At 36.1% G+C, this 12571-nt stretch overlaps 1 protein-coding gene across 8 annotated transcripts in view; it reads right to left on the bottom strand.

Annotated features, from left to right (window-relative positions):
• Positions 1-12571, bottom strand: part of ACBD6 (acyl-CoA binding domain containing 6) — a 194383-nt gene that overhangs the window by 89800 nt on the left and 92012 nt on the right. Inside the window, exon 7 of one of the 8 annotated variants that reach the window (XM_081485841.1) lies at positions 8943-12543. The exons of the other annotated variants lie outside the window; for them this stretch is intronic. Within the exon in view, the coding sequence (XP_081341967.1) occupies positions 12367-12543 (177 nt within the window). The 3' untranslated portion in view covers positions 8943-12366. Of the gene's footprint in view, positions 1-8942; positions 12544-12571 lie in introns of those variants that run through there. 8 annotated transcript variants of the gene reach the window in all.

The raw sequence follows: 12571 nt of genomic DNA, 5'->3' as shown, positions 1-12571 counted from the left end.
CTGCTGGAAAATGAAATATAGGAAAAAATCTTAAATGCAGTCAGAGAAAAAAGACACTATCTTCAGAGGAACAACAAAAAGAACTCCAGCCAACTTCTCAAATCAAAATATGAGCTAGAAGATAACAGAATGACAGCTCTAAAGGGCAGAAAAAATAAACTGGCCAACACAGAATTCTCTATCAAGCAAAATTACCTTTCTAAATTATAAGTGGAAAAGACATACTCAGACAACTGAAGCTGAGATGATTCATCACTAGAAGTCAATACTGCAAGAAATATTAAAGTTCTCCAGGCAAAAGAAAAATGATACCAGATAGAATCAGGAAATCGCAAGAAGTGAAAGAGCATTAGAAAGGGTAGATATGTGAATAATGATAAAAGATTATTGACTAATGCAAAAACAGTTATCTTGTTAGGAATGCAGAAAATAGAGAAGCAAAAATATATCATGTATAATGTAATACAATTACAGCAACACAAGCTAGAAAAAGATAAACAGAATTAAACCATTTTAAGATTTTTCACAGTGTTCAGGGCATGGCAAAAGTATTAATTTAAAGTAGACTATAATAAGTTAAGGGACTGTTTTGTAATTTCTATTATGGCCACTAAAAGTGATTCTATTAAAGAATAACAAATATGCAATAAAAAAGGTAAAATGATATAATAAAAAAATATTTGACAAATACAAAAGAAGCTGGGAAAGGAAAAAGAGACAAAAAGCAGGTGAGACAAACTAAAAAAAAAAAACCACAAAAAATGGTAAAATTAAACAGAAGTATATCAGTGATTACATTAAATGTAAATTTAAATATTAAAAGGTAAAGATGATCACACTGGATAAAAAAAACCAGGACCCAACTACATGCTATTTATAACAAACACACTTAAAATATAAAGACATAATGTTAATAGGTTGAATTGTATAAACCACCCCACCCCCCGCCATGCATATATTTAGGCCCTAACCACCAGTGTGACTGTATTTGAAGAAACTGCAGTGGAAATTTAAAAAAAATATTTTGAATAGAACAATTTGCTACATGCATTTAAAATAATGCATAAAGAGAAATTTATACTTCTAAGTACACCTATTAGAATAGTTGGAAATAAATTATCTAAGCTTTCACGTCGAGAAGCCAGAAAAAGAAGAGCATATTAGATCCAAAGAAAGCAGAAAGAAAGAATAAAGAGCAAAAATCAATGCAGACACCAAATATAAAATGGAGACAATCAACAAAGCTAAAAGTTCATTCTTTGAAATCATCAATAAAGTTGATAAACCCTTAGCAAGAATGATCAGTAAATAAATAAATTATCAGTATCAGAAAATTTTTAAAAAGAGATATCACTATACACTCTAGAGATACTATAATGATAGCAAGAGGGTATTATGAATAATTTTAGGTCAGTCTTTTATAACTTACGATGAAATGGACAAATTCCATGAAAAACTCTGACTTATTAAAACTGACCTCTCTTTATATAAAACGTGAACAGTCTTGGATCACTAAAGGAAACTGAGCCTTTCGGTGAATATTCAGGGTTGATCTCCCTTAAGATTGACTGGTTTGATCTCCTTGCTGTCCAAGGGACTTTGAGGAGTCTTCTCCAGCATCACGGTTCAAAGGCATCACTTCTCTGGCGTTCTGCCTTTTTTACGGTCCAGCTCTCACAATTGTATGTGACCACTAGGAAGACCATAGCCTTGATTATATGGACCTTTGCCGGCAGAGTAATGTCTCTGCTTTTCAATATGCTGTTTAGGTTTATCATAGCTTTCCTGCCAAGAAGCAAACATCTTCTGATTTCATGCCTGCAGTCACCATGCACAATGATTTTAGAGCCCAAGAAGGGGAAATCTGTCACTACTTCCAACTTTACTCACTCTGAGAGTCCCTTGGACTGCAAGAAGATCCAACCAGTCCATCCTAAAAGAGATCTGTCCTGGGTGTTCATTGGAAGGACTGATGTTGAAGCTGAAACTCCAATACTTTGGCCACCTCATGCAAAGAGTTGACTCATTGGAAAAGACCCTGATGCTGGGAAGGATTGGGGACAGGAGGAGAAGGGGACGACAGAGGATGAGATGGCTGGATGGCATCACCGACTCGATGGGCATGGGTTTGGGTAGACTCCGGGAGTTGGTGATGGACGGGGAAGCCTGGCGTGCTGCGATTCATGGGGTCGCAAAGAGTCGGACACAACTGAGCGACTGAACTGACTAATGGGGCCAGATGACATGATCTTAGTTTTTTTTAATATTTAGTTTTAAGTCAGCTCTTTTACTCTCCTCCTTCATCCTCATCAAGAGGCTCTTTAGTTCCTCTTTGCTTTCTGCAATTAAAAGTGGTATCATCCACATATCTGAGGTTGTTGATGTTTCTCCCGCCTATCTTGATTCCAGCTTGTAACTCATCCAGCCTGGCATTTCTCATGATGTGCTCAGTATATAGATTAAACAGGGTGACAGCAGACAGCCCTGCTGTACTCCTTTCCCTACTTATTTCACTACTTAATTTACTTATTACCTGCTGACATTTTACCACTTGGATGAAATGTAGAAACCTTATTCCATTTAACTCCTTTTACCTTCCTCCCTTTATAATAGTATTCATCCTGTTTGGTGTTTGCTGAGCAAACCTAGATTTGTGATTTGGTGTGTATCATTAATTTGGAAAATTGCCAGTCATTCCAATATTTCTCTGCTCTATTTGCTCTTCTGATATTCCACTTACATGTATGTTACACCTTATAAAATTGTTCAAAAGGTCTCAGAAATGCTCTTTTTATTTTTCTTTCATTCCTTTTTCTTTGTGCATGTCAGTTTTATAAGTTTTCACTAACATATCTTCAGGTCCACTGATTCTTTCCTCAGTTGTGTACAGTCGACTGAAGAGCCTAGCAGAAAAAGATCTCTAGTCTTTTTCATTCTGTTTTTTAATTCTTTGCCTTGTTCATTAAAGAAGGCCTTCTTATCTCTCCTTGCTGTTCTCTGGAACCTGCATTCAGATGGGTATATCTTTCCCTTTCTCCCTTGCTTTTCACTTCTCTTCTTTCCTCAGCTATTTGTAAAGCCTCCTCAGACAACTATTTTGCCTTCTTGCATTTCTTTTTCTTTGGGATGGTTTTGGTCACCGCCTTCCATACAGTGTTACGAACCTCCATCCACAGTTGTCCAGGTACTCTGTCTACCAGATCTAATTCCTCAAATCTATTCATGACTGCCACTGTATAGTTACAAGGGATTTGATTTAGGTCATACCTTAATGGTCTAGAGGTTTTCCCTACTTTCTTCAATTTAAGCCTGAGTTTTGAAATGAGGAGCTCATGATTTGAGCCACAGTCACCTCTAGGTCTTGTTTTTGCTGACTGTATAGAGCTTCTCCATCTTCAGCTGCAAAGAATATAATCAATCTGATTTCAATATTGACCATCTGGTGATGCCCATGTGTTGAGCATCATCTTTTGTGTTGTAGGAAGAGGGTGTTTACTATGACCAGTGTGTTCTCTTGGCAAAACTCTGTTAGCCTTTGCCCTGCTTCATTGCATACTCCAAGGCCAAACTTGCCTGTTCCTCCAGGTATCTCATGACTTCCTATTTTTGCATTCCAATCTCCTATGATGAAAAGGACATCTTTTTTGGTGTCATTCTAGAGATCTTGTAGGTCTTCAGAGAACCCATTCAGCTTCTTTGACATTAGTGGTTGGGGCATGGACCTGGGTTACTGTGATGTCGAATGGTTTGCCTTGGAAATGAACCAAGATCATTCTAACATTTTTGAGACTGCACTCATGTACTGCAATTTGGACTCTTGTTGACTATGAAAGGAGGGCTACTCCATTTCTTTTAAGGGATTCTTGTTCACAGAAGTAAATATAATGGTCATCTTAATTAAATTCACCCATTCCCGTCCATTTTAGTTCACTGATTCCTAAGATGTCAATGTTCCACCCTTGCCGTCTTCTGCTTGACCACATCCAATTTACCTTAATTCATGGACCTAACATTCCAGGTTCCTATGCAATATTTTTCTTTACAGCATCGGACTATACTTTCATCACCAGACACACCCACAACTGTGTGTTTTTCCACTTTGGCCCAACTGCTTCATTCTTTCTGGAGCAATTAGTAATTGCTCTCCACTCTTCCTCAGTAGCATATTGGACACCTTCTGACCTGTGGGGCTCATCTTCTGGTGTCAAATGAAACATCTGGATATCCATATGTAAAAGAATGAAGTCAGCCTCCTATCTTACATCATATACAGTTAATTCAAAATTAATCAAAGACCTAAATGTAAGAGATAACACTATAAAATTATTAGAAGGAAAAGGCTTAATCACTATGATCTCTAACAAGTCAATCGTTTCTTAGAAACACCACCAAAAACACAACAAAATTAAAAAATAGATAAATTAGGCTTCATCAAAATTAAAAATTTTGTGTTTTCAAAGGATATTATCAAGCAAGTGAAATGACAATTCACTGAATGGAAGAAAATATTTATGTGCAATAATGTACTAAGTATCTTTAAAAATACACACACACGTATTATGTAAGTAGAGCAAGTAAAGATGAGAAGGAAATGCACTCAAAATTTACAGACAGAGGATAAGGGCTTGGGCTTTAGAACCAAAACGACATTTTCAAGCCTAGACTTTATCACTTACTAGCTCTATGACTTCTGTTTCTTTATCACTAAAATGCAGATAATAATATTCCTACATTATAGGATTGATGTGACAATTATACATAAAATGCCTGGTACACAGTAAATACTAAAAAACTGTTTTATATCTTACCCCTCCCCCCACACACATAATAGAATCAGATGGTTTTATTTATATACTTTTGTGTCCCCTCACCCTCCCCTCCCAAATTCAAATCTATAGTTTTGAATTTATCCTATAAGCAGTGCAGTCATTAGAGAGTTTTGAGTAGGTCAACGACATAATAAATAGTAGCCTTAGAAGGGCTGTGTTAGCAGCAATATGCTTGGTGAACTTGGGAAAGAGCCCACTTGGCCAAGAACCAGGAGGATAGCCCTGAGGTAGTGGGGCTATGTCATCATTTTAAGCCCTACAACACCTGGATAAATCTAGAATTGTCATTATCCCCATTCTTTAAAATATATATCTATATATATTTCCTATTTATTTCATAAAACCACATAGGCATATAGAATTTCATTTTTTCAGGTTTACTCATTCTTTCATTTCACAACTATTCTTTTTTAAAATTGAGATATAATTGACATATAACATTTGTTTTAGGTATACAACAATGATTCCATTTTTGTATGTATTACAAAATGGTCACCACAATAAATTTAGTTGAATCTCCTATTTTCAAAATTTTCTTTAACACACAGTCACCAAGGTATTCTGTGGGAGGGCATGTTGCTCTATGCCATTTTATAAATCGTAAGTTCATGTAATTTATATACCATAAAGTCCTCAAACATTTCAGTAACACTCAAAATATTCGCCTTTTGAACTGCTTAATACCCAGTACAGAGTGTAGACATTCAACACCATAGGTGCTCCTCCTCTCCCAACCCCTTATTTCTTTCATGTTACTTTACAATAAATCTGAGAAGTCTAGCAATAAATCTTTAGCATTCAGATACTTTCAAATGTGCTCTTAGAGTAGTTTTAATCTTTCTTCAGGACTTAAAGATCAAATTTACTCAAGAGGTCTGAGGGGTTTGTGTGTGTGTATTTAACCCACATCCTAATCTCAAATGTGGTTATGAACCCAACTTCCAGAGCTGAACTAAAAATCAATAGCAAGCAGTGGAAAAGACAAAACTGTGTACATAATACTGCCAGATAACAAATGAAATCTATAAAGGATCTTTCTCAGAAATAAAATTAAAAGATTCAATTCCATCAGAGTCATAGAATGTAGAAACTGCAGTGCAATAAAAGTATATATGAGATATACTGAAAGGTAAAAATGACAGGAAAACACAGAGTAGACGTTGACCTATCTTTAATTACTACTCCGTTTCAGGCTAATGGTAAAAATTAGTCTTCAGATACTTGATAACATCAGCCTGTCTCTGCTGGGTTAGTACCAAGATCTGCAGCCAAGCAAATACTTCTAATAAAATTGATTTTCCTTTTTGGCAACCGATAGACCAGTCAATAATAATGTTGTTTAAGAAAGATTGAGTCATGAGGGAGATGAACATTTCCTTCCATTTACTATGTTTGTATTGTCTATATTTGAAAAGAGTTTTCAATAAGGAAACCAAAGAAGAAATTACAGGGGGAAAGCTATTTTGAGAGCAAATCTCCAAGCATGTTAGCAACCCAAGCTGACAAAGCCAAAACATTCCCTTAACTGAAGCTAGATCATATGGATTAGGATTGTCAATAACAAAGGAAAACCAAGGCTAGGAACAACACAAAGTGGTCATATGATGACAAAGAGGGCAAGGAGGGGCATGTAGTCCTAACTTATTCACCCTAAAAAGCTACATGGAACTTTTACTTTGCACTGAAGTTTAGTGTTAGGTAAAGAGTATTCTATAAAACTACATATGGCAGTTTTTTATACTGTTTGTCTTATGATACTCAAACAAATAGAATACAAGAAACCCACATGCAAAAACCTCAGCCTAAGCCTAAACTGGGGACACTTCCATCCAAAATACTACCCCTAACAATCCAAACCAAATTAAAGACATGAGTGCACCAATAAGTTTTCGTTTTGGTGGTGACTGGAGGACGCAAGGGCTAGAAAGACAATTTCAAAGCTCACACAGAGAAACCGACAAGCAAAAACAACAGGAAATATTCTGAATAAGTAATTAAGCAATCTATCCTGCCAGGTATTAAAACATATTTTGAAGCTACAATATTTAAAGCAGCATAGCACAAGTATGTGAGCAGAAAAAGAGAGCAACAGAAGAACAGCTAGAAACACGGTGAAATTCATAGATAAGTGAGAATATAAAAAGAAGACACTTTAAATCAGAAAAGATTATTCAATAAACATTATTGGAACTGGCTAATCATCTGGACAAAAATAAAATTCCTATTACATACATGTGATCCTAATTCTAGATGGATTACAGAAATCATGAAGTGATAACAAGTATTAGAAGAAACATTTTAATAATTATTATATCACAAAGAGCTAATTTTCCTTAATACATAAAAGTTCTGAAACAAAAGAGAATTTTTAAAAAATTAGTTGTTTGCATTTTTTGAGTTTTCCCTTTGTACATATACAACCTACAAAGAAAAAAAGTGAAATATATATGGCCTAAGGTTATGACTTTGACCTGTGACTCAAAGCTAGGAACTAGCCCAAGAAGAATGCACACAAGTCTAATGGGAATAAAACATTTATTCTAATAAAATAACAAGGAAACGCAAAGGTTCTGGTAAATGCTTAGGCCTTTTCTGGTTCTCATGATTTATTTTTCTAACATTCTGTCACCTTCTTTATAAGCTGATATTACTTTGTTCAATATTTATTGAGCAACATCTATATGTCAGACATACAGGGTACTGGTGACAGTCATACTCTAGTACTTGTTTATGGTGGTGTCAAGGATACAGACATGTACATGATTAATTACAATACACGGTGACTGCATTGTGGTAGCTCTTTGATGAGCTTAAGAATAGGGAGCTATAAGAGATAGTGGAGGTGTCTATCTGGTCAGAGTGAAGGAAGGCTTCCTGGAGGAAATGATATGTAAAATTAGGCCTAGGAGGGAGAATGAAGAAGAGAGAAAACAGTATCTAAAAAGCCCAACAGGGGAGCAACATGTCAAGTTCTTCAGAATCAGTGAAATTTATCATAGCAGGGATGGTGCATAAGCTAGGAGTGTGTTGAGAAATAGGTGGAGAGGTAAGCAAAGCCCAGATCATGAAGGCCTTCACAGGACAAATCACATTTAGATTTAATTTTAGAACAATAAAAGAAAACAAGAGAAATATTTACAAATTAGCATCTTAAAAAGTCTTTCCAGATGAAAAGTGGGAAGGAAATACACCTAAGGACATCAGGATTAGAAGCAAGGATATGGTGGGTGCTGGCAATGTTGAAACAGAGAAGCGGGTAGATTTGAGATATACTTAGGAGACAGAACCTAGAGGACTTCAGTGGATGTGAAAATGAGAGAAAAATCAAGGCTGATTCCTAGAACACTGGGTGGATGTTGGTGCCAGTTATTGGGTGAGGATGGGAGTGGTAGTTGAGAGTAAGTTCAGTGGTGGTGCTAGTGGTAAAGAATGCCTGCCAATGCAAGAGATGCACAAGACGTGGGTTTGATCGTTGGGTCGGGAAGATCCCCTAGAGGAAGAAATGGCAATACCCTCCAGTCCTCTTGCCTGGAAAATTTTATGGACAGAGGAGCTTGGTGGGCTACAGTCCACAGGGTTGCAAACAGTCAGACACAACTGAGCATGCACTGCAAGTTCAATGTTAGATATTGCAAGTTTTAACTGTCTGAGAAGACAAGAAGAAATATATGTTGGTGCAACTACTGGCTGAGATACATATAGTTGATAAAGATTTCTTCTATTTTGTCTGTGAAATAGGAGAAAATGTGAGAATAAGAAAGACCATTAAGACATGCCAGCCAAAATTACAGATTGATACCATGATTTTTGATAATGTCAGGGATGTGTGATTTTGTTTCCCTAGCTTTGCCTAGAGCCAAAGTGTAGATGTATAGAAGGCAGGCAACTGGATTAATCAGAATTAAAGTTTTGCCAGATGGTTACCATAGCTGAAAAATAGGGAATGGGAATGAAGTTGAACATAATAATAGCATGAGAGTGGACAAATGAGCTAAAATGGAAGAAGTAATCAGTCAAGACACTAGGGATTTCCATAAGGTCAAATAAGATTTAGAGTGAAATGAATTGGAGAGTATAGTTAGAACCAAACATTTCAGACTTGATTAAAAGTTCAGGGTGAGGTCATGGGCTAAAGTGGAATGGATGTACATGACAACAAATATTATGAAAAGGAAAAGCATTTTATATCTGACATACTAAATTAAAAAGCAAACTCCTGAATAAGACATGGATGCCCAAATGGCAACCCACTCCAGTGTTCTTGCCTGGAGAATCCCAAGGACGGGGGAGCCTGGTGGGCTGCTGTCTATGGGGTCGCACAGAGTCAGACATGACTGAAGTGACTTAGCAGTAGCAGCAGCAGCCCACTTTCACTATTTTATTCAACATAGTACTAGAAGACCTAGAGTAATTAGGCAAGAAAATGAAATAAAAGACATCCAAACTGGAAAGGAAGAAGTAAAAATATCTCTGTTCATAGACAACATATCTTATATGCAGAAAATCTTTAAGCTTCCACAAAAAGCTGTTAGAACTATTAAGGAAATTCAGCAAAGTTGCTGGATATAAAATCAACACACAAAAATCGGTTGCATTACTAAACACTAACAATGAATAATCAGAAAGTGAAATTTAGAAAACAGTTTCATTTACAGTAGTGTCAAAAAAGAATGAAATACTTAGGAATAAACCAAAGCAAGGAGGCAAAAGAATTGTACACTGAAAATTGTAAAACAGTTTTGAAATAAATTAGAGACACAAATAAAGAAAAGTCATTCCATGAACTGAAGACTTAACCACTGTTGAAATGACAATATGAGTATCCCTGCTTTTAAAAGTCTGCTTTATGCCACTTCGCTTTACTAAAGACCTACCTTAACTACCTGTTTTTGCTAACCAAAAAAAAAAAAAAAAACCTAGAGGACTTTTGCTTTTACAAAAAAAAAAAAGCCAAAAAGCAAAATGAGCACTCAGTCTTTGTTGTGCAGCTGGGCATTGTAGAGGAGTGTGCACTCTGAGCACCAAGAGTAGTTAGTGCTCCTTCTCCAGCAACTACACTCTGCACCTCAGCACGAAGCCACCTTAACTTTTAACTGTGCCTGCATCAGTGCTTTATCTCAGTTTATTTTGTGCATGCACTAGCAAGATATGTCCTAAGGTAACTGCTTCTTCGCTTTACATCATTTTGGCTTACAAAAGGTTTCATTCTTCGCTTTGCTTTCAGAGAACAGGGGAAAACTGTACTCCCAAATTGATCTACAGATTCAATGCCACCTCTAGCAAAACCCCAATGACTCTTTTGTAAAAAGAGAAAAATCCATCCTAAAATTTACATGGAAACACAAAGGACTCAGAACAGCCAAAAGTCTTGAAAAAGAAAAACAAGTTGGAAGTCTCACATTTCCTAATTTTAAAATTTACTATAAAGATATAGTAATTAAACCAGTGTAGTACTGGCATAAAGACAAACATATAGACAAATGGAATAGCATAGAGATCCCAAACTCTTGCATATATGGTCACGTGGTTTTTGACAATGGTCACATGATTTTTGACAAGGGTATCAGGACCATTCAGTGAAGAAAGGACAGTCTTTTCAATCTATGAATGGCACTGGGAAAACTGAAAATGCACATGCAAAAAAAATGAAGACCCTACCTTTGACTCAAAACAGGTCAAATAACAGAGCTAAAATTATAAAACTCTTAAAGAAAATATGGGGAAAAAAACTTCATGACATGGTATTTGGCAATGACTTCTTGGATATGACACCAAAAACACAGGCAATAAAAGGAAAGATAGATAAGGTGAACTTCCTCAAAATTTTAAGCTGCTGTGTATCAAAGGACACTATTATCAGCAGCGTGAAAGACCACCCACAGAATAAGAGAAAATATTTGTAAACTGTGTACATGATAAGGGACTAATATTCAGAATATCCCCTGGAGAAGGAAATGGCAACCTACTTCTATGTTCTTGTCTGGGAAATCCCATGGACAGAGAAGCCTGGCAGGCTACAGTCCATGGGGTCGCAAAGAGTCGGACACGACTGAGTGACTAACACACCTTACAACTTAACAATAAAAAACCCCAACCAACCCAATTAAAGAATGGGCAAAGGACATGAACAGACATTTCTCCAAAGAAGATGAACATATGGCCAATATTAACTGGTCAGCATTAATAATATTCAACATCATTAATCATTAGGAAAATGCAAATCAAAACCACAATGAGATATTACTTCACATCCACCAGGATGGCTAATATCAAAAATAAAGAAAATAACAAGTGTTGGTAAGGATGTGGAGAAACTGGGATATCTGTGCATTGCTGATGGGAAGGTAAAATGGTGCAGCCACTGTGGAAATGCTATGGTGATCCTCAAAACATTAAAGAATTACCATATGATCCAGCAATTCTACTTCTGGGTATATACTCAAAAGAAGTGAAAGCAAGCACTCAAAACAAATATCTGCTACTCATATTCATAGAGGTATTAATCACAATAGCCAAAAGGTGAAAGTAACCTGAATGTCTGTAGATGGATATTTGGATAAACAAAATATGGTGTATACATACAATGCAACAATACTGAGTTTTAAAAAGGAAAAAATTTTGTCACATGGTACAACACGGATAAACCTTGAAGACATTATGCTAAGTGAAATAAGCCAGTCACAAAAGGACAAATAGTGTATGATTCTATTTATATGATGTATCTAGAGTAGTCAAATTCATGGAGAGTAGAATGGTGGTTGCTAGGGTTATGGGGGGCAGGGGAATGGGGAGTTAGTTATGAGTACAGAGTTTCTAGGGGTGCATGGTAAATCTTAATAATCATGAATTTGGCAATTGTTTCTTAGGTATGACACCAAAAGCACAACCAACGAAAACAGATATGCTGAACTTCATCAAAATTGTAAACTTTATGTGCACCACAGGACACTATTGAGAAAGTGAGAAGATAACCCACAGAAAGGGAGAAGATATTTGCAAATAATACATCTGATAATGCTTTAAGGTCCAGAATATAAGAACTTTTACTTCTTAAATATAAAAAACCCCCTCAGTTTAAAAAAGGGCAAAACACTTGAACAGACATTTTTCCAAAGAAGATAGACAAGCTGTTAACAAGTACATGAAAAAATACTCACTAGGGAAATGCAAATCCAAATCATACTATGATGAGATCACTACACCCCACTAGAATGGCTATTAAACAAGAAAATAACAAGTACTGGCGAAGAAGTAGAAGTACTGAAACACTTATGCATTGCATTGCTGGTGGGAATGTAAAATTGTGTGGCTCCTGTAGAAAGCAGTTTGGAGTTTCCTCAAAAAGTTAAACATCAAATTACCATATCGGAAATTCTCCTCCTAGGTACAGAACCAATAGAACTGAAAACAAGTTTTGAACAAAAACATGTATGCAAATTGTTCACAGCAATTATTCACAATTGCCAAAAGGTGAAAACAACTCAATTACTCATCAGTTGATGAAGGATAAAATGTGTTCTATACATACAACAGAATATTACTTAGTCATAAAAACGAAAGAAGTGCAATTACCTGCTACAACATGGATAATCTCTGAAAACATGCCAAGTGAAAGAAGCCAGAAACAAAGGCCACATATTTTATGATCCCATTTATATGAAATATCCAAAATAGGCAAATCCATTGAAACAGAAAGACTAGTTGTTGCTAAGATCTGGAATGGAAGGGAAATAGGGAGTGAC

Source organism: Giraffa tippelskirchi, chromosome 5 (assembly GCF_054371585.1).
Source record: "Giraffa tippelskirchi isolate mGirTip1 chromosome 5, T2T-mGirTip1v1.2.pri, whole genome shotgun sequence".
In the NCBI taxonomy this organism is placed as follows: domain Eukaryota; kingdom Metazoa; phylum Chordata; class Mammalia; order Artiodactyla; family Giraffidae; genus Giraffa; species Giraffa tippelskirchi.
The sequence above is the reverse complement of the archived record's forward strand: the minus strand, read 5'-3'. Positions and strand labels throughout refer to the sequence as shown.